At 34.5% G+C, this 20,304-nt stretch overlaps 1 protein-coding gene across 1 annotated transcript; it reads right to left on the reverse strand.

Moving 5' to 3' along the window:
• Position 1: 1 nt before the first annotated feature.
• On the reverse strand, positions 2-19,536 carry LOC136036947 (protein obstructor-E-like). The gene is made up of 5 exons (XM_065719336.1): positions 19,415-19,536; positions 8,405-8,596; positions 7,537-7,743; positions 4,327-4,534; positions 2-122 (listed from the first exon to the last, which is right to left on the reverse strand). The coding sequence occupies exons 1-5, from the start codon at positions 19,449-19,451 to the stop codon at positions 59-61; spliced, it is 708 nt and encodes a 235-aa protein (XP_065575408.1). The 5' UTR covers positions 19,452-19,536; the 3' UTR covers positions 2-58.
• Between the last annotated feature and the right edge of the window lie 768 nt (positions 19,537-20,304).

Here is a 20,304-nt window from a genome sequence, read left to right on the forward strand (position 1 = left end):
CTTAAAAATATAAATTTTTCTTAATAATTAGGTAAGATAAAAATTACATAAGAAATAACTATTCCTCTCGAACCTTCGTCGCTGGCTTTTGAAATACTGGCACATCTCCAAAATAATCCTCACTGTAAAAAAAGAAACAGTATTTAGATAGATGAATAGATGGATAGCCACTAACTGATAGATGTAAATGCACATACAGATAAAAATATAAACATTTTTGATTCTAAAAATCGTGCAGGCCAAGCAAGTGCAAGAATAACTGTGAGAAAAATAAATACACTAGATAGTTAGATAATTACAAGAAATTAAATACATAGATAGTTAGATTAGAAGATGCACACACACATAAACTTTCTTCGGAAGTCAGAAAATTGTGAAATTTTTAATTGGCAAGATAAAAGAATGAACAGGTGCACTATTCAAATTTTTAAATAAATAAATATAAATAAATATATTTAATATATATATATATATATATATATATATATATATATATATATATATATATATATATATATAATATATATATATATATATATATATATATATATATATATATATGTATATATATATATATATATATATGTATATATATATATATATATATATATATATATATATATATATTATATATATATATATATATATATATATATATATATATATATATATATATATATATATATATATATATATATATATATGTATATATATATATATATATATATATATATATATATATATATATATATATATATATATATATATATATATATATATATATATATATATGTATATATATATATATATATGTATATATATATATATATATATATATATATATATATATATATATATATATATATATATATATATATATATATATATATATATATGGGGGTGCTTCGCACCCCCCCGCACTTAAGTCGTTATGCGCCATTGTAACTGTGTCCCTGTGTCCCACCTGTGAATATAGATAGATATATATCTATGTTTTTAACTACGTAAAACTTGCGAATATACAACATTCTTCGCTGTCCCATTGTCTGTGCATATAAATAGATTGTCGGATTTACCGACTTCAACATGCAATATATAACTGTCCATGGGAAAAACAATCCGTATTCAGATCTATACCTCATTATTCTAATGATTACCCTTGGGCTTTGTTGATGGTGATTGCTAATCGAACATTCCCTGTGTCCCCGTCGTCATTTATATATCCCCCTGTGCCCCCCAGCGTCCCCGTTGTAATTGTGTCCCTGTGTCCCGGTCGTCATTTATATTCCCTGTGTCCCGGTCGTCAATTGTGTCCCGGTGTTTTTTTCTTTTTACTTTTTACCATTTTTATTTTTTTTCCTTTTGTTTAAGTTTTTTTTCTTTTTAGGTTTTTTCTTTTTTTAACTTTTTTCGCGCCATATTAGTTACGCGCCATTGCAGTCGTGTCCCTGTGTCCCACCTGTGAATATAGATAGATAGATATATGTTCGTAAAACTTGCGAATATACAACATTCTTTGCTGTCCCATTGTCTGTGCATATAAATAGATTGTCAGGTTTACCGACTCTTGAACATGCAACATATAATGGTCCATGGGAAAAACAATCCGTGTCCACATCTATACCTGATCATTATAATGATTGGCCTTGAGCTTTGTTGATGGTAATTGCTAATCGAACATTCCCTGTGTCACGGTTGTTCTTTATATTTCCCCCCTGTGCCCCCCAGCGTCCCCGTTGTAGTTTTGTCCCTGTGTCCCGGTCGTCATTTATATTCCCTGTGTACCGGTCGTTATTTGTGTCCCGGTGCCCCATTCTGTAATTTCTCTTTGAGTGCCCCGGTCGTCATTTGTGTCCCGGTGTCCCAGTCTGTAATTTCGTCAGTCGACAACATGACGTCAGTCGACAAACAACTTCATTACGGCATAATGCTCAATCCTTATAATAATAATATGAAAAAAACTTCGTTTTCTTAAAGAGTTAAAGAGGCGGCGTCCCAAAGTCGAACCTTAAAACGTACAGGAATTAGAAGAGGCAGTTGGGGGGCTGCCGCCCCCCAAACCCCCAGCTTTTAAAGACTTTTGTACAGGTTTTTTTGTGGGGGGACTTCATTGTTACTAATTACTAGTTTCGGCGCAATGGTTCTCCTGTCCTCTTGTGTTTAACATTTTTCGAAGTTATTCCATTATTCATTCATTTCAATTTTTTGTTAATTAAAAGAGGGCCTTTCCGAAGCCAAGAGCAGGAGGTTAGCAAAAAAACAAAAAACCTGTACAAAAGAGTCTTTAAAAGCTGGGGGTTTGGGGGGCGGGAGTTATCGGATCGAGCTGAAATTTCGCGGATAAGCTCCTGAGCCGTAGGGGACCTTAACTTGTGAATTTCAGCCCGATCGGACAACGTTATAAGGGGGGGGGGGGTAAGGTTGGGGGGTCGAAACTTTCGGGGGGTTAAGATTTTCCTACGAAACTTTCCAGGAAAATTACTCGGAGAATTCCGCATCGAATGAGTCTTCGTACACCCAGATCCGATGTCGGCTGTGACCTGTAGGCGTCTAGGAAAAAAAAGAAAATGAATTTTAAGTGGCTATGCGTGGTTTCTGGAAGCTCCTGGGCCCTAGGGGACCTTAACTTGTGAATTTCAGCCCGATCGGACAACGTTAAAGGGGGGCTGGGGTTGACGGGTCGAAACTTTCGGCCAGATTTTCCCCATGAAGGAAAAGTTGGAGGGGGGTGAAATTTGGCAGGTTTCTTAGTTGGAGCTCGGGCTACGAAATGCATCCCTCCCCATCCCTCTGCGACCACTGGAACCGAAGATCGCTTAACATTGTCGTGGGTCGCCTCTTTATAGAGGCACAAGTGTGCCTCCTTGACGTCAGTCGACAAACATGACGTCAGTCGACAAACATGACGTGAGTCATCGGACAAACAAACAACTTACTTTTATATATAGAGAGAGCTCTTTAGTTCATCCTCTTCAGCCTACTTCCACAGGGGATCTCAGCCTGCTCATTGGTATCGACTGCTACTTAGCATGTGACTCTCAGATAGAAAATAAAGTTGTGACTTACACCAATACTCGTCAGCAAAGCATAAATCAAGGCCATATCCCGAGATGAGTTAGGGTGCTAAACCCCCCCCCAAAAAAAAAACAAAAAAACAAACTATATGACCCGTAAAAACGTAACAAAAATGCATATAAACAAATTTTAGGGATTTTTTGTGACTCAGGTACAACACCCTTGATACAAAGTCCAGCTGGCTTACTGGCCAAGCTTAGCTTCTATTACTATATATTTGCTACCTGATCGTCTATTCTCCTTAGTCTTGTTCGTTCTCTATTCCCTGAATAAAATATGATTTAAAAATTGTTCCAGAAACAATATTCATGATACCTGACCCCTGGAAGCACATGGGCCACCTGATATGAATTATGCTTCATTAAATAGTATTTTCCCTTGAAACGATAGATTGTTCGTGTAATAAAGAATGAAATTTCAAAAACTGCTTATAAATCTATAAGTGAATTTAGGAAGAATACAAACTAGACTATATCAACCTGTTAAAGAATATAAAGCACTCACATTGGTGAAACATCAACCTCAGATTTTGTAGTTAAGAATTATATTTATTTCAACCTTTTTAAGATAAATCTCCTCTCGACTAGAAACTATCTTGTACACCAGAAATTTACACTATCACCACGTCCTGAAGGTAGAAATATTAATGCGAGATCCAACTGAGGACTCATTCTCATCTCTCCCAAGAGAAAATGTGAGAAAATATACTGTAGATATGGATTAAGATATCTAGAGCCAGCTCGAAAAACTAAAACAAGGCTTTCTTTAAAAAATCTAGAAATTAAAAACAGGATAAACTACGAAGACTATATATATATATATATATATATATATATATATATATATATATATATATATATATATATATATATATATATGTATTTATATACATGTATATATATAAGCATTCTAAATTCTATAGATAAACTAAAAACTAATCAACCAATCAATATTTTTAATACAGCATTAGGAAATGGGGCATTTAATCAGCCGAATCCTTTAGAGTTATGTCTGATAATCCCCAAATAAAAAAATTAAAAATGGTTTCAGTTATACATCCAACAAAGATTCGATGCATTTTTCTTTTTTGAAGTTCACCGGTGGAAAATTTCACATCTTACTCAAGGAAAAGCTATGGGTACAAGACTTCTCTTCTTTCTGTCTCCTACCCTAGAGTATCACAATTTACTAGTCCAATTCTAGTATATATATTCGTATTATATTTATCGCTTAAGATAGGGCATTACTCACCAATCAGGTACGTTCTCTGGATCATCGCAGAAGGACTTTTCCACGTTGAATACTTTAAACCTATCGCATGTCAACAGTCGTGGTTCAATTCTATTTAAACAAACATAAAACTTAGCACAATCTTCATGAGGGTATTTTGGATGAATTTCCGTCAAACCGCGTACATCCTTTACTTCTTCTGTTGGACATTCGAAACCATCGGGCAATCCTTAAAGCATTAAATATAGTGATAACAAAACTCATTTTTCCACTGCCATCTACAGTATAGTATACTTGACACAAAAACCCACAGGGCTATGGCCACAAATAAAGAGACTGAGGTACAAATATAATTGAAATATTCAATTTAAACTTTTATATAAAAATGATTAAGGCAAGGAAAACTATTCAAAAACAAACAGTCATCACATAACAGCCTCACGATTACTGATTACTCCATCCCCCTCCCTCCAGATTACTGCATAACTATGGTTATTTCAATTATTTATTCGAAAATACACAAAACATTAAAAATCTCGTTGCTTGAAATAAACTGGGATGTAACCAAAGTTTAATAATAAAAAAATCTAATTATTTGCTTTTAAACATAAAAAGCATAGGATCTTTTTTCTCCGCTTACAACTATTCTGAAGAGATCAGAGAGAGTTCAAAAGTTTCAGGCTAAAAAGGATACTTTTATCTTTAAATAAAAATACAAGTTTTTTCAAATGAAATTAAGGACCAACATTAAAACCCAAAAGCTTGTTGTTCCAGTTAATTAAGAATGACTCCTGAAACACAAGGGCCGGTTACTTAGAATACTAAACCTTTTCAAAAATTCAAAGAAATTAGCATAAAGAGTGAGGTATTAAGGAAGGGGCGATCCCCTTATATAAGTAATCATTTCTGTTTGTTTTCAATTTTAATGTTGCTCTTTACTTTCAGCTGAAAAAATTTACTTTTTTATTTAATTTCTGATCATTTTATAAATAATAGTGGGAGATCCGGCTCCCCCTTCAAGAAAAATTCCCTTCCCCCACCAAAAATTCCTCCATGGAAGGATATTCGCAGTTAACACCCCCCCCAAGTAATTAAAGTCCCTCCTCCGTAAAATGTATGCATACTTCCCAATAACCAATACTATATATAAACAATAGGAAAAGTTCATAGTTTGCGGTCCTTCCCCCGGGGACTGCGGCGGGTCAAGTCTTCCTCAAAGACATAGTTATTAGATTTTTTGACTATGCTAAACAAAATTGCCTATCTAAAAATTTTGATCAAGAGACCATTGGGAAAAAAGGGCGTGGGAGGGGGGCCAGCTGCCCTCCAGTATTTTTGATCACTTAAAAAGACAACCTTATGATTTTTTATCAAATGAACCCTCTCTCAATCTGCTAGGATCACTGTTTCGATACAATCACCCCTGGAAAAAGGATACAAATAAACACACATCCATGATCATTCTTCTGGCAAAAAGTACAAAACTCCACATTTTTGTACATAAGAGCTTGAAACCTCCATATTAGGGTTCTCTAATATGCTGAATTTGATGGTGTGATTTTTATTCAGATCCCTTGATGTTTTGGGCGTGTTCCCCCCTTTTCAAAATTTGGAAAATTTTCTCAAGCTTGTAACTTTTGATAGGTAACATTAAACTTGATTAATATTATATATTTTGAAGAAGCATCAAAATTAGATTATTTTGGTGTATCTGTTGTTTCCAAGACTCTGTTTCTTAGAGTTTCGGTTACTATTGAGGCGCATCGCTCCTTACTTACACTTCTTTACCACGAAAAGCTTAATATCGTACCTACACTGTATCAGGATTCAAAGGATGGTAATGGTAGCCTTTGTAGAGCCACCAAACTTACATTTGAATATGCTTTTATTTAGAATAGTAATTGCTTGAAATTAATGAAGTTTACCGGTTTAAAGCCACTTTTTTTTTTTTTTAGTTAATCCACAACGAGATTAGTAGAACTTGCTGGTTAATTTGATAAATATTTATGTTAACGGACAATTCAGATAGCTAAGAAACAAACTTACGTCTAGAATCAGAATTTCATCTTGAATCCAAACTACTTTTAAGCTCTTTAAGGACCCTCAAAGATAATACCTTTTTCTCTTATTTTAGATACGGGTTTTATACGTCTGTTAGCGTGACTCTTGTACACCGATTTACTCATAAATTGAATCGACGGTGACGAAATCAAGAATGAATAAATGCATGGGAAACAATATAACAAATATAAGTATGATAATAAATATAAACATAGGAATATACAAATTGAATTTGCGACGAAAACGAATGTCACATTTGGATTCAGGATGAAATTCTGACTCTAGACGCAAGTTTGTTTCATAGCTATGTCAATTTTTTGTTAATATAAATATTTACCATTAATTTGATAAGGTGTGCTGTCCTGGCTATCACTGATGCAAAATTATCATAGGTGGTTAATTTTTAAGCTTGTAAAGAATCTCAGTAGCACCCAATAATGCCCATAATAATTGATAAACAATAAAAAAAAGTCCTACCTAGATTCGCGATCAAAGGATTGCTTATAAAACATTACTTACTCTTTTTAGCTGAAGTACTATAACGCTGTGCTCATAATTCCCCTGGAAATGAACTTCTTAAATGGTTGCAAAGAAGTCGTTTTAAGCAACATGAACTGAAGTATAACTTTATAAATTTAAATATCTTCATAATTTTGTTAAACAGTGCCATTTATGGCATCCAAATTCTCAAAATAGTTAAATTGTGGGAAAGGGATAAGTTACGAAAAAAACTGCAAAAGGTTCCAATTGGAAGGACCTCAGAATTTTAATTCTTCTCTGCTTGTATAGAGATTTGACTTAACAAGTTGTTGGCGCATGATATTTGTGTATATTCATAGTACTAAATATGCTATTATTGTTAAATTATTATTATTATATTATATATTATTATAGGTGGGAAATTTTTATGCTTGTAATGAATTTCAATAGAACTAAGTAATACCCCTGCATGATTATTGAGCAATAAAAGAATATTTCTACACAGAAACACGATCAAATATCCAAGAATTGCTAAAATAGTATTTACTCTATTCAGTACTTATACTGTGGGCCCAACTCAACAGATTCCGCACGGGATACATAAAGGCGATTCAATAGTGTGTAATTTTTATCAGCAGGTGTGACTATCACTTGGCTCGGACATTTATCAAAAGGAAAAAATTTACTCACTTCCTGCTTTTTTAAAACATCCTTGCCTCCCAGCTGATTCTGGCCACGTACAAGTTCCTGTGTTTTCGTCAAACACCAGCCCTGCTGCACACTCAGTTTGCACAGCAGCACCATCTACGCATGTGTAAAATAAATGACAAACTGATGATTCTGGATGTGCAAAAATGCCATTTCGACGTGGACAGGCTTCTGTTGGCTGAGCTGGCTCTAGAAAATTTAAAAGAAAGAAGTAAATTAGATAGTCTCTCTTATTCAAGTTATGATAACAGGGCTATGCATCTATCTTTATAAGTCAACTTACTGTCTTGTAAATTAAAAAATAGATGGTGATGCGCAGTTTTGCCTTATAAATTCATTTAAATTTAAGCAACTAGAAAAAAAAGTAAAAAAATTCGTGGCCAAAACTAAAGGTCTACCAAATTCTCTATCAAAATATATTTACTTTGGAGGAGGGAGGGGGACTTCAGCCATTCCCCAGAGATAGTCTCCCTCAATCCTCTGTGCAGGTACGATAAAAGAACGTCCCAATAGCATACTTGTGGACTTTGCTTATAATAGCGTTGTTTTGACTTTCTTTAGAAAGGATCTTAACAAACTAAAAAAAGGCAAGTTTTTCACATTTCATATTTTTAAAGTTTTTTCAATCTAAAAACCGTGTAGCCTACGCCAAATTTACAAATTTTAATTTTGTAGGTGAAAAAAAAAACAGATTTTCAGCTAATAAATGATGGCACAATTTTCGTCTTCTGTTAACGTACTAAGCCCGTAGGAGAGCAGACAGATACTTGCACAGCGAACACGAACCATAAAGAATTTGCAACTCAGTTCAAGTTTCAAGCGCAAAACTTTTTAAATGCAAGATACTCACGAAGTTCTGGTCGATCAGAGCAATCAACTTGGAATCTATGGTCACATTTGTTAACATTGCGATTTGTCGGATCATAGACCAGTCCATCAGGACAAAGCTGTGATTCAGCCTCTCCATCTACGCATTCCCAGAATTTGTCACATTGATTTGGATCAGGAAATATGCCATCAGATTTGGGACAAAGAAAATCAGCTAAAAAATAAAGTTAATATAATCTTTAAATTAAAATTTTAAATTTTTTTAAAAGTATAATTGCAAATAAATCAAGAATAAATATTTAGTTATTACTGTTAATAAAAGAATTTTAATTTATAACTTAATTCAAAATATTGTAGTCATCAGAGTTTCCAAGCGCTTCCACTTTCATTCACCGTTTCCAGGTCTTTTTTTTAAAGAGCTCTATGGCTGTAGGGCTTATTAATTCTACTTGTACTACTGCTATTAAAACTAAGGATATTAATCAGAAAAATTTGGAATATATGGAAACTGTATCGAAATAATTCAAAACAAATTTTCGAACACATTTAGTAAAATTAGTTTTAGTAGCTTAAGCTTTAGTGGCATTACTATTCATAGAAGTAGTAATAATAGTAATAGTAGTAGTAGTATGAGTAGAAGCAGTGGCATTGGGATGCAAATATTTTCCTTTGATTGTTTCAACATCCCTCACAACAAGCCTTGTTAGTTTCAACTTCACACACCAAACTGTTCCAAAGACATTACTGTTACACCCTTTTGATAGCCTGCATACAGACAGCATGCTGTGATTCAGTTCATCTCCCACACAACTTCCCACCCAAAAAAAAATCCTTGAAAATTTCACCTTCATACCCTTAGGCGTAGTTGTAATAGTAGTCAAGATAGTAGTATTGATATTGCTATCATTAGTGTTGAATTGCGGTAGTACTACTAGCAGCAGCAGATTTAACATATTGCCTTTTGGTCCAGTAAGTTATAGCTTAATACAATTAGCCATTGATATGACATTACTGATATGTTCTTATGATAACCTGTATGTTTGTATCCTTTTTGAAAATTTCATCTCAATGCTCTTAGTCTCACAAGTACTTGCAATAGAAGTTATAGTATTAGTAAATATAGAAAACAGTAGTATTAGCAGTAGTGTGCACATATTGCCATTCGGTGATATGACCTTCCTCTTTTTCTCACGCGTTCTCTTAAAATTCCAGCTTAATACCCCAATCAGTTCTTGAGATACGCTTTTTTGACAATTTGCCTGCACATAGTGTCTTTTGATTTAGTTCAAATTTCCCCTCCGTGCCGTAAATGAAGTAGTCTGGTAATAGTGGTCGTAGTTGTAGTATTATTGGTAGCATGCAAATATTGCCTTTTTGATCATATCCCTTATTATTTCCTGAATTTTTCCAAGTAATATTTTCAGTTGTTCCTGTGTTATAACCTTTTCACAGTTCTTATACACATAACGTGTTTTGATTTAGTTCAACATTCCCACCAACAATCTCTGAAAGGGTCACTTGAATGCCCTTCGTATTCTTGGAAAGTTAAGTACAAACACTCATACCTTTCTCAATGACATATACTATGCGTAAACAATGAACAAATTCCCTAACTTACAGCCCTTGTCCTGAGGACTGTGGGGAGGTTGACATCCCCAAAGACATAATTACTGAAGCTTTGAACAAGACTGAACAAAATATATCTCTTAAAATTTCGATGGGACATGCTTTGGGGAATGAAAGGCTATGGGGGAGAGGAGCTTATTGCCCTCCATTCATTTTTCTCTTAAAAAGGGCACTAATACTTCCGACTTCGAATCAAATGAGGTCCATCTGATCCGAAGTTTATACGATCACACGTTCCATAGGAAACTTAGATTCCCTTGGCATAACTGACAACTCTTGCTCATGGGCTGTGGGGGATTGTGTCCACCTTACAAACATTGTTATATGATTTTTGGATTATTGGTAACAAAATGGCTATCTCACAATTTCAATTGAATACGTTTCAGGAAAAAAGGATATCAGGGAAGGGGGCTATTTGCTCTCCATCGTGTTCTCTTAAAAGGAAACTAAAACTATACGTTTCCAATCAAACGAGCCTCTTCTAAAGATAACACGACCATCCCTTCCATAAAAATCTTATATGCCCCTTGGGCATAACTTACAATACTTACGACCAGACTTTGGGGAATTCTGTCAACCGAAAAGGCCTTATTTTACGAACTTCGGACTATATTTGAACAAATTACAATCTCCAATTTCTATCGAATGCACTTGTGGGAAATACGACGTTGGGGCGGGGGGCTACCCTCCGACTACTTTTACTCATAAAAAAGGCACTAGAACATCTGATTTACAATCAAATGAGACCCCTCCGGAGTTTCTACGATCCCCCTGTCCATAAAACCATATATGCCCTCGAGCACAACTTACAGCCCTTGCGCTGAGGGCTATGGGGGATTGTCATCCTTAAACACATAATTTCCAGGTCTTTCAACTATGCTGAACAAAATGCCTATCTCAAATTTTGATTATATGTGTTTCAGAAATTGATGGGATTGGGTGGAGGGGGGGGGGGGTTGGCTCATTGCCCTCAATAACTTTCGACTATTAAAAATGCTCGAGTCCTTTCAGTTTCCAATCAAATGAGCCTTTTTGCAAGTTTCTGCGACAACAAATGGTCATCTGAAAGCTTCTATCAGATGCATTTAAAAAAATACGAGGTGTTGGGGGGGGGGGCATCGACGTTCTGATCACTTTTCTGAAAAGAACCCTAGAACTTCAGATTAACAGTTCAATGAGCACCCTCTGAAGTTTATACAACCACCCTTTCTATGAAAACCTTGTATGCCCCCACGGCATAAATTACAACCATTGCCCAAAGGGCTGTGGGGGGGGGGGGTGTCATCCTCAAAAATATAATTTCGAGATTTTTCAACTACATTAAGCGAAGTGGCTATCTCAAAATTTTGATTGGATGTGTTTGGGGAATGGTGGTACTGGGAGGGGAGGTTAGTTGCCATCAATCGCTTTCGACTATTAAAAAGGGCACTAGCCCCTCCAATTTCCAATCGAATGAGCCCTTTTCTAATTTTCTAATGCAACTCCTTTAATACAAAGTTCCCTGGTTTAAGACAAAAAAAAACTAAATAAATAAATAATACATTGTGCCCAAATCTCCCTTTATTTAGAAAGCGTTATGATTTATCGAAATTTCTTATTACTTAAGTTGCGTACCGTCATACTTTTAACAGTGGCGATAATGATAGCTATCAATATTTCATACCTTCATGGCAACTACGTCTCGTTGCCATGACTGCTTGCTCTAAAAGAAAGTTATTTATCGCGGTTTCTTTATGAGATTAAATAAAAAAAAAACTAGTTTTTCTAACTGAAAGTAAGGAGCGACATTAAAACTTAAAAAGAACAGAAATTACTCCGTATATGAAAGGGGCTTTTCCTCCTCGACACCCCGCTTCTTGCGCTAAAGTTTTTTATTGTTTTAAAAAGTAGAGTTGCGAGAAAGAATCAAACTTTAGCGCAAGGAGCGGGGTGTCGAGGAGGAAAAGCCCCTTTCATATACGGAGTAATTTCTGTTCGTTTTAAGTTTTAATGTCGCTCCTTACTTTCATTTAAAAAACTTGTTTTTTTTTATTTAATTTCTGAAAGTTTTTGAATTAATGCATGTCTGATTTTGGCTCTCCGTACATAAATTACTAAAATGAAATTTGCATATTAATTCTTTTTTTGGCTAAATGGCTTTCTCTTAGTTTTGATCAGACGATTTTGAGAAATAAGGGGTGGGGAAGGAGGTCTAGTTGCCTTCCAATTTTTCGGTTACTCAAAAAGGCAACTAGATCTTTTAATTTTTAACGAACGTTTTTATTAGTAAAAAAAAACGTAACTTAAGAATTAACTTACGTAACAAACGTACATAACTTACGTAACTTACGTTACGTTTTATCCCAATTCTTTAAGAATGACCCCTGAATCAGAAAGGCCGTAGAATAAATAGTTGAAATTATTAAAAAAATTTTTAGCATAAAGAGCGAAGTATTTATCTCCTCCTAAATACCTCGCTCTTTATGCTAAAGCATTTTTAGAACCCTTCATATGCGTAATAATCTCTGTTCGTTTTAAGTTTTGATGCTTCTCCTTACTTTCAATTGAAAAAACTTTTTCATGTTTATATTTTCATTGTTTTTTTTTATAGTAATGCTAGAAAGTCCTGCGCCCTTTTCATTGAATTTCTCTTCCCCCATGAAATACTCCTCCAAGGAAAGATCCTCCCATATAGCCCCCTCCCCTGAACCCCACGCCCAAACCCAAAAAATCCCCCTGATAACATCAGTACACTTCCCAGTAATCATTACTGTATGTAAACATTGGTCAAAGTTTGTAAGTTGCAGCCCCTCCCCCAGGCACTGTGGGGGGTAAGTCATCCCCAAAGACATAGTTATTATGGTTTTCGACTATGCGGAACAAAATGGCTATCTCAAAATTTTGATCTGTTGACTTTGGGGCAAAAATGAGCGTGGGAGGGGGCCTAGGTGCCCTCCAATTTTTTTGGTCACTTAAAAAGGGCACTAGAACTTTTCATTTCCGTTAGAATGAGCCCTCTTGCAAAACTCTAGGACCTTTTGGTCGATACGATGACCCCTGGGGAAAAAAAAAAAAAAGACAAATAAACATGCACCCGTGATTTGTCTTCTGGCAAAAAATACGAAATTCCATATTTTTTTAGATTGGACCTTGGAATTTTTTCTATAGGGTTCTCTGATACGCTGAATGCGATGGTGTGATTTTCGTTAAGATCATATGACTTTTAGGGGGTGTTACCCCCTATTTTCCAAAATAAGGCAAATTTTCTCAGGCTCGTAACTTTTGATGACAAAGACTAAATTTGATGAAACTTATATATTTAAAATCAGCATAAAAATCCGATTCTTTTGATATATCTTTTAGTATCGAAATTTCGTTTTTTAGAGTTTCGTTTACTATTGAGCCGGGTCGCTCCTTACTACAGTTCGTTACCACGAACTGTTTGATTAAATAAAAAAAAACTAGTTTTTCTAACTGAAAGTAAGGAGCGACATTAAAACTTAAAAAGAACAGAAATTACTCCGTATATGAAATGGGTTGTCCCCTCCGCAATCCTTCGCTCTTTATGCTAAAGCTTTTAATTGTTTTAAAAAGCAGAATTGTGGTAAAGGAGTCAAACTTTAGCGTAAAGAGCGAAGGATTGTGCAGGGGACAACCCATTTCATATACGGAGTAGTTTCTCTTCTTTTTAAGTTTTAATCTCGCTCCTTACTTTCAGTTAGAAAAACTAGTTTTTTTTATGTAATTTCTGAACGTTTTTGAATTAATACATGTTTGATTTTGGCTCTCCACACATAAATTATTAAAATGAAATTTACATTTTAATTCCTTTTTTGGCCAAATGGCTTTCTCTTAGTCCTGATCAGAGGATTTTGAGAAATATGGGATGGGGAAGGAGGCCTAGTTGCCATGGAATTTTTCGGTTACACAAAAAGGAAACTATAAATTTAAATTTTTAACGAATTTTTTTATTAGTAAAAAATATACGTAACTTAAGAATTAACTCACGTAACAAACTTTTATATTCTTAAATTTTTATTATGTATATGAGGGGGTTTGTACCCTCGTTAATACCTCGCTCTTTACACTAAATCGTAAGTTTTGTGCCGATTCGTTAAGAATGACCCCTGAATCAGAAAGGCCGTAGAATAAATAGTTGAAATTACTAAAAATACTATAGCATAAAGAGCGAGGTATTTATCTCCTCCTAAATACCTTGCTCTTTATGCTAAAGTATTTTTAGAACCCCTCATATGCGTAATAATCTCTGTTCGTTTTAAGTTTCAATGGTACTCCTTACTTTCAATTGAAAGAATTTTTCCATGTTTATTTTTTCATTGTTTTATTTATAGTAATTTTAGAAAATCCTGCGCCCTTTTCATTGAATTTCTGTTCCCCCATGACATATTTCTCCAAGGAAAGATTCTCCCACATAGCCCCCTCCCCTCAACCCCGCCCCCAAAACCCAAAAAAAATCCCCTGAAAACGACTGTACACTTCCCAATAACCATTATTATATGTAAACACTGGTCGAAGTTTGTAACTTGCAGCCCCTCCTCCAGGGACTGTGGGGGAGTAAGTCATTCCCAAAGACATAGTTATTATGGTTTTTGACTATGCGGAACAAAACGGCTATCTCAAAATTTTGATCTGTTGACTTTGGAGAAAAAATGAGCGTAGGAGGGGGCGTAGGTGCCCTCCAATTTTTTTGGTCACTTAAAAAGGGCACTAGAACTTCTCATTTCCGTTAGAATGAGCCCTCTTGCAACATTTTAGGACCACTTGGTCGATACGATGACCCCTGGGGAAAAAAAACAAATAAACACGCACCCGTGATTTGTCTTCTGGCAAAAAATACGAAATTCCACATTTTTGTAGATAGGAGGTTGAAAATTTTGCTATAGGGTTCTCTGATACGCTGAATGCAATGGTGTGATTTCCGTTAAGATTCTATGACTTTTAGGGGGTGTTTTCCCCTATTTTCTAAAATAAGACAAATTTTCTCAGGCTCGTAACTTTTGATGACAAAGACCAAATTTGATGAAACTTGTATATTTAAAATCAGCATGAAAATCCGATTCTTTTGATGTATATTTTAGCATCAAAATTCTGTTATTTAGAATTACGTTAACTATTGAGCCGGGTCACTCCTTACTAAACGGAGTCCAATGGTGGCGCAGTAGGTTCAATCTCAGCTTCGTAATACAGGTCCCAGAGTTCGAACTTAGCTGTAGAAACAGACGACAGAGCCGACACAAGTACGTTAGGAGTCAAGAAGCGTCGTTAATCTAATACACGCATATATACAAGTAACAAAGGAAAATGATAGATTAAAAAAAGGAAGAATATAAGTAAAAGTTGAAGCGAATAGAAAATCTATTGACTATAATTTTAACCATTTTACGAAATAAGAACTGTTTTAACATGCAATTGTTTGAAAATTCGCCAAGTAAATCGTACTGTTTTTCAGAAGTTCCTCAACATGGTCGACATTGCTGCTGTATAGGCTCTCCTCATAGCAGCAGATAGGTCAACCTGGAGAATCAAAGTTGTTTAGCTCTTTACACCACATACCATGCGGCACGAGCCTCAAGTCAAACTGTCAACAATAAAATTATGTGTCGTTTTAAAACAACAGTTAATAGGCCAAGCATTAACAAATAAAAAAACTATCAGTGAGAGGAGAAGATAATTAAATACGAAACGAAATACACAGCACAATAGAAAAGAAAAACATCTAAAAAGTAACTAAAACAAACATATAGATTACACTTTAGAAAAGCGAAATGGCAAATTCCATGATTGCCATCGTGCCAACTTCTCAACCTGTTTTGTCTTTATCTGAGGTCATCCTTTAAGCTTTCTGTAAACTATTTTATTAAACACTTTAAATGTTTAAGCACTTAAAGCACTTTCAGTTTCACATTAAATCGTTTGCTATTCATTGGTTACATTATCCAAATACAATCAATGTTCAAAAGGTTACATTAGATATGTTTCCGTAAAACATATTTTTATTTGAATAAAAAAACAAATAGTTTTTAATAAAATAATCTGCCCTCGCTTAGCCTATGAGATAAACAGAGGTACGATATATGATTTTATTAATTTGTTTTTATTAGTAAGTTTTTAGTCAAAAAATTGAAAGAAAAGTACAGACCAAATACTCTTGCTGCTAATGCTAATAATGACAATGTAAAGTTTGTTTCGATAGTAATTCACCATCAATCAATTTCTTTCCGTTATTTTCCATTTCGTATTCAATTTAATTTCATAATAAATTTACTTATTCCTTCTTTTGTGTACAAAACTCATTTTGGGCATTTTCTTATAGTCTGGTCCTTTTTAAAATTAGAAATCGAAAAAAAATATAGGCTAATAAACTCGTTTCAGAGTTACTCCTGCCTATTTTTCAGACCGATTTTTAGCCTGAATTTACATTATAACTAATCTGATAACTAAAACTTGTCATCCCAGAATCAGTGAAATTCCTAGTTTTTTTGGGGGTCAAGTCTGTTTTAACTCGAGGAAGAGGTTTATTATTTGATAGGTAATTACCCTGCGTACACTTCATATATCATTGTATTTGATCATTCAAAGTTTATTAAAAGGTTCAAGTCATGACAAGCAACAGATAATCTTGGCAAAAGAAAAGAGCTTTAAACCTTCCATGGTCTTAAAATTTCCAAGGTCTAAAAATGAACAAAAGCAAAGACAAAACCCTTTTTCTTTAATCTGGGAAGATCCGGGTCAAGTCAAACACCCGCAAATGGTTTTTAAACGTGGCTGACTTTGGGTGAACATACTATCGTAATTTAAAAGAGAATGTATACTTGATTTAAACATTTTATGAAGAAGAGCTACATTAAGAAATTGGTACAACTTGAGGCCCAGCCTCTGAAATTCGAGGAAGCATCACAAATATTTCCCTAATTACAATTTTATACAACAAAAACCTTTATATAATAAAGTAATAGTACTTCTAAAGAGCGGTTGAAAAGATCGAATAGCCACATATGGTTTATTTTCTGGTGCCCACCCTGTTGTGGGTGGGGTTGAAAATCAAGATCAAGAGCGGTTGAAAAAATTTAAATTCATTAAATTTTCCATTCCTATGTGAAATTTATGCTACTTGACCTAATGCCTTCTGAAATACTGCAGCTGACTTGCCATGACTTTATGAAGCTAATCCATCTTAAAATAATTGATCTAACGATCATTTGCAGAATTTCGCCGAATGGTTTAGTAAAGGACAGGTCGTGTGTTAGGACCACAGTTGGATTTTCGCTGTTTGGGGTGTATAAATGCAGATATTTTTCAATTATCTCAATAGTATCTTTACACTTTTAGTACAGTTATAGCCACATATGGTTTATTTTCTGGTGCCCACCCTGTTCACTTCTAATTTAGGAACTCGTCAATTATTTCTTTGTTTGTATGTTCCACCGAAATATAAATCGATCGCGATCTTATGTTTAGACAACATAGTTAATTAAAGCTTTTCAATTTAGTACACAAAGATGCGTTAGTATATTTCAAAATATTAAATGATATACAAAATGTAAAGAGGGCTTTAGATATATAATGTTGGTTAGAGCAAGGTCACAGCCGAACTGCGGTGCTTTACAGGGAAAATTGTTTATTCTTATCTAGAACATCTTCCTTAGCAATAATTTCTTTTACCCCAGCTCATTCTATTTAGAAACCTCTCACTTGAGAAGCATTTTTGTGCACTTCTATGAGTCTTTTAAACCCTTTAAAGCTTCTATTTATGAACTTATCATCCCCAGTGAAAACTCAGAAAACTCAGAAAACTTACAGATCCACACCGTAAATTATTCACTTAAGTTCAACGCAGCCGCCGAGTGTCTTCCTCCATCCCAACCTCTTCAGAGCCTCACTCTCCGCCCATAACTTCCAGAAAATCACACTTTCTTTTCAAAATATTCTTATGACCTCCTGCCACCTCGTGCGAGAACACCCTGTTTTGGTTTGGCAGTAGTTGGATTGTCACCAAAGTGTTTTTTCGAGGTTACATCCGTAAAACTTGACCTAGCTATTTTAACCTTTGGTTTTACGAAAACATCAGCCAAGGGATCCAGCTGCAATACATATGCAGCTGCATCTTTGTTATGCAGTTGTTACTGTGAATGTCCGAAATCTTGTTAGTGTCCACATTCACCAGTGAATGTCCGAAATTCCTTTTTCTCAGTTTGGATTCAATTTGCTTTGCGAGTTAGCTTTTTCAGTCTTATGCAAACTCTCATGATAAAGTTTAATGCTAGGTTAAGTTAAATTAGGTTATAAATCTCATAAATGGGTTAGAAACCTAACCTAATATAACGTAACCTGTCACCATCAAACCTTGAATAAAACTGAAAAGTTGACTGGCAACGCTGTCTAATCGAAGGAGAAAAAAAGGTATTTCAGACATTCACCGGTGAATGTCGACATTCACCAATTCCGAACATTCACGGCATCACAGTCTCTCGAACAATTACCTAAAACTACCTTCGACAGTTCCTTTGGAAACAATTTAAAACACCACCCTAATTTTTTTTCTAACTTCCTAATTTTTTCTACACTCCAGAGCAACGTTTAGCAACTGCAATTACTGCAGTTTCTACTATCTTAATCTGGTAAAATTGGTGCAAACAGTATTACTGGCTTTCATATAAAGTGGATATACCACTCGATGCCTTTTTTAATGCTCTTTACAAACATAATAATCGTTTCTACCGCAAATTCAGATTTAAGCACTTTTTGACCTCTTAAAAATGACCTATATATGGAGTCATTACAAATCTGTAATAGTTTAGAAACAAATTTGGGCTATATATTTGCACATCAGGGGGGTGGGGGTAAAGCATAGCATATATTAAATACGTAAACTAACCATTGCTGTATTTTTTTATGTGTTTGTGCTGTTGCACTGGTGATTTCTCTTCTCAGTAAAATTCGATGTGCACAAACACATAAAAAAAAATTCATTTTTAAGAGGTCAAAAAGTGCTTAAATCTGAATTTGCGGTAGAAGCGATTATTTTATTTGTAAAGAGCATTAAAAAAGGCATCAAGTGGTATATTCACTTTATATGAAAGCCAGTGCAAATACTGTTTGCACCAATTTTCCTCTTAATCTTAGGTTTAACACTTATCTTTCCACTTTTATCAACTTTTTCTTCAATGGGGCCAGTAATTATTTATCCTGGATCATTTTGAAACTTACAATCCCAAGTCCTTGGGCCAAAAAGAACTTGATACATAAAAAATCCGTGACCTCCCCTCTCCCCCTCCAAAAAAAAACTTTTCGTATAGCTACTTATCCCGTTTAGGTAAAATAATCTTAAAATGGAAGTTAAGTTGTTTTTAAAACTTAAGGACATCTTTTCCACAGTCGTCAAGCAAAAATCAACTAAAAATATCACCTGTAACAATTGGGAGAACAAAGAAGAAAATCCACATGTTAACAAAATGCGACCAGAATGGCAACTAGGGTTATTGTGAATGTTAATATTTTGAGTATCTCTACGCCCAGTTTCAAATTTTGTAAACCTGTAATTGCACTGTCCAAATATTGACACCATGATACCCTTGAATAAAATTATTTGGTAAATGAACTAAAATGGATGTTTTATGATATTTGTTTCCTAGTACAGGTATGCTCACAATTTGCTTGGTTTGCTTGCAAAAATCGGCAATTTTTTAAATAAACATATCTCTTAAATTTAGGTTAAAGCCCCTTTGTCACAGGATCCAAATTATGCAGACAATTTGATAAATTCGTATTTATTTCGTATTGGTATTTATTTCGTATGATAATTTCATATTTATTCGTGGTGGTATCATTCGAATTTTGCATTACGACCCCATGCAAAACTTGCAGTTTTAATGATTATTATTCGCAATTACAAACCATCTGGCAAATGAACTAAAATGGATGTTTTATGATGTTTGTTTTCCAGTACAGGTATGCTTGGTTTGCTTTAAAAAATACGCTTTTTTTTTTTTTTTTTTTTTTTTTTTTTTTTTTTTTCAAACAGTTCGTGGTAACGAACTGTAGTAAGGAGCGACCCGGCTCAATAGTAAACGAAACTCTAAAAAACGGAATTTCGATACTAAAAGATATATCAAAAGAATCGGATTTTTATGCTGATTTTAAACATATAAATTTCATCAAATTTAGTCTTTGTCATCAAAAGTTACGAGCCAAGGAAAATTTGCCTTATTTTGGAAAATATGGGGTAACACCCCCTAAAAGTCATAGGATCTTAACGAAAATTACACTATCGCATTCAGCGTATCAGAAAACCCCATA

This window comes from Artemia franciscana, chromosome 16 (assembly GCF_032884065.1).
Source record: "Artemia franciscana chromosome 16, ASM3288406v1, whole genome shotgun sequence".
NCBI lineage: Eukaryota > Metazoa > Arthropoda > Branchiopoda > Anostraca > Artemiidae > Artemia > Artemia franciscana.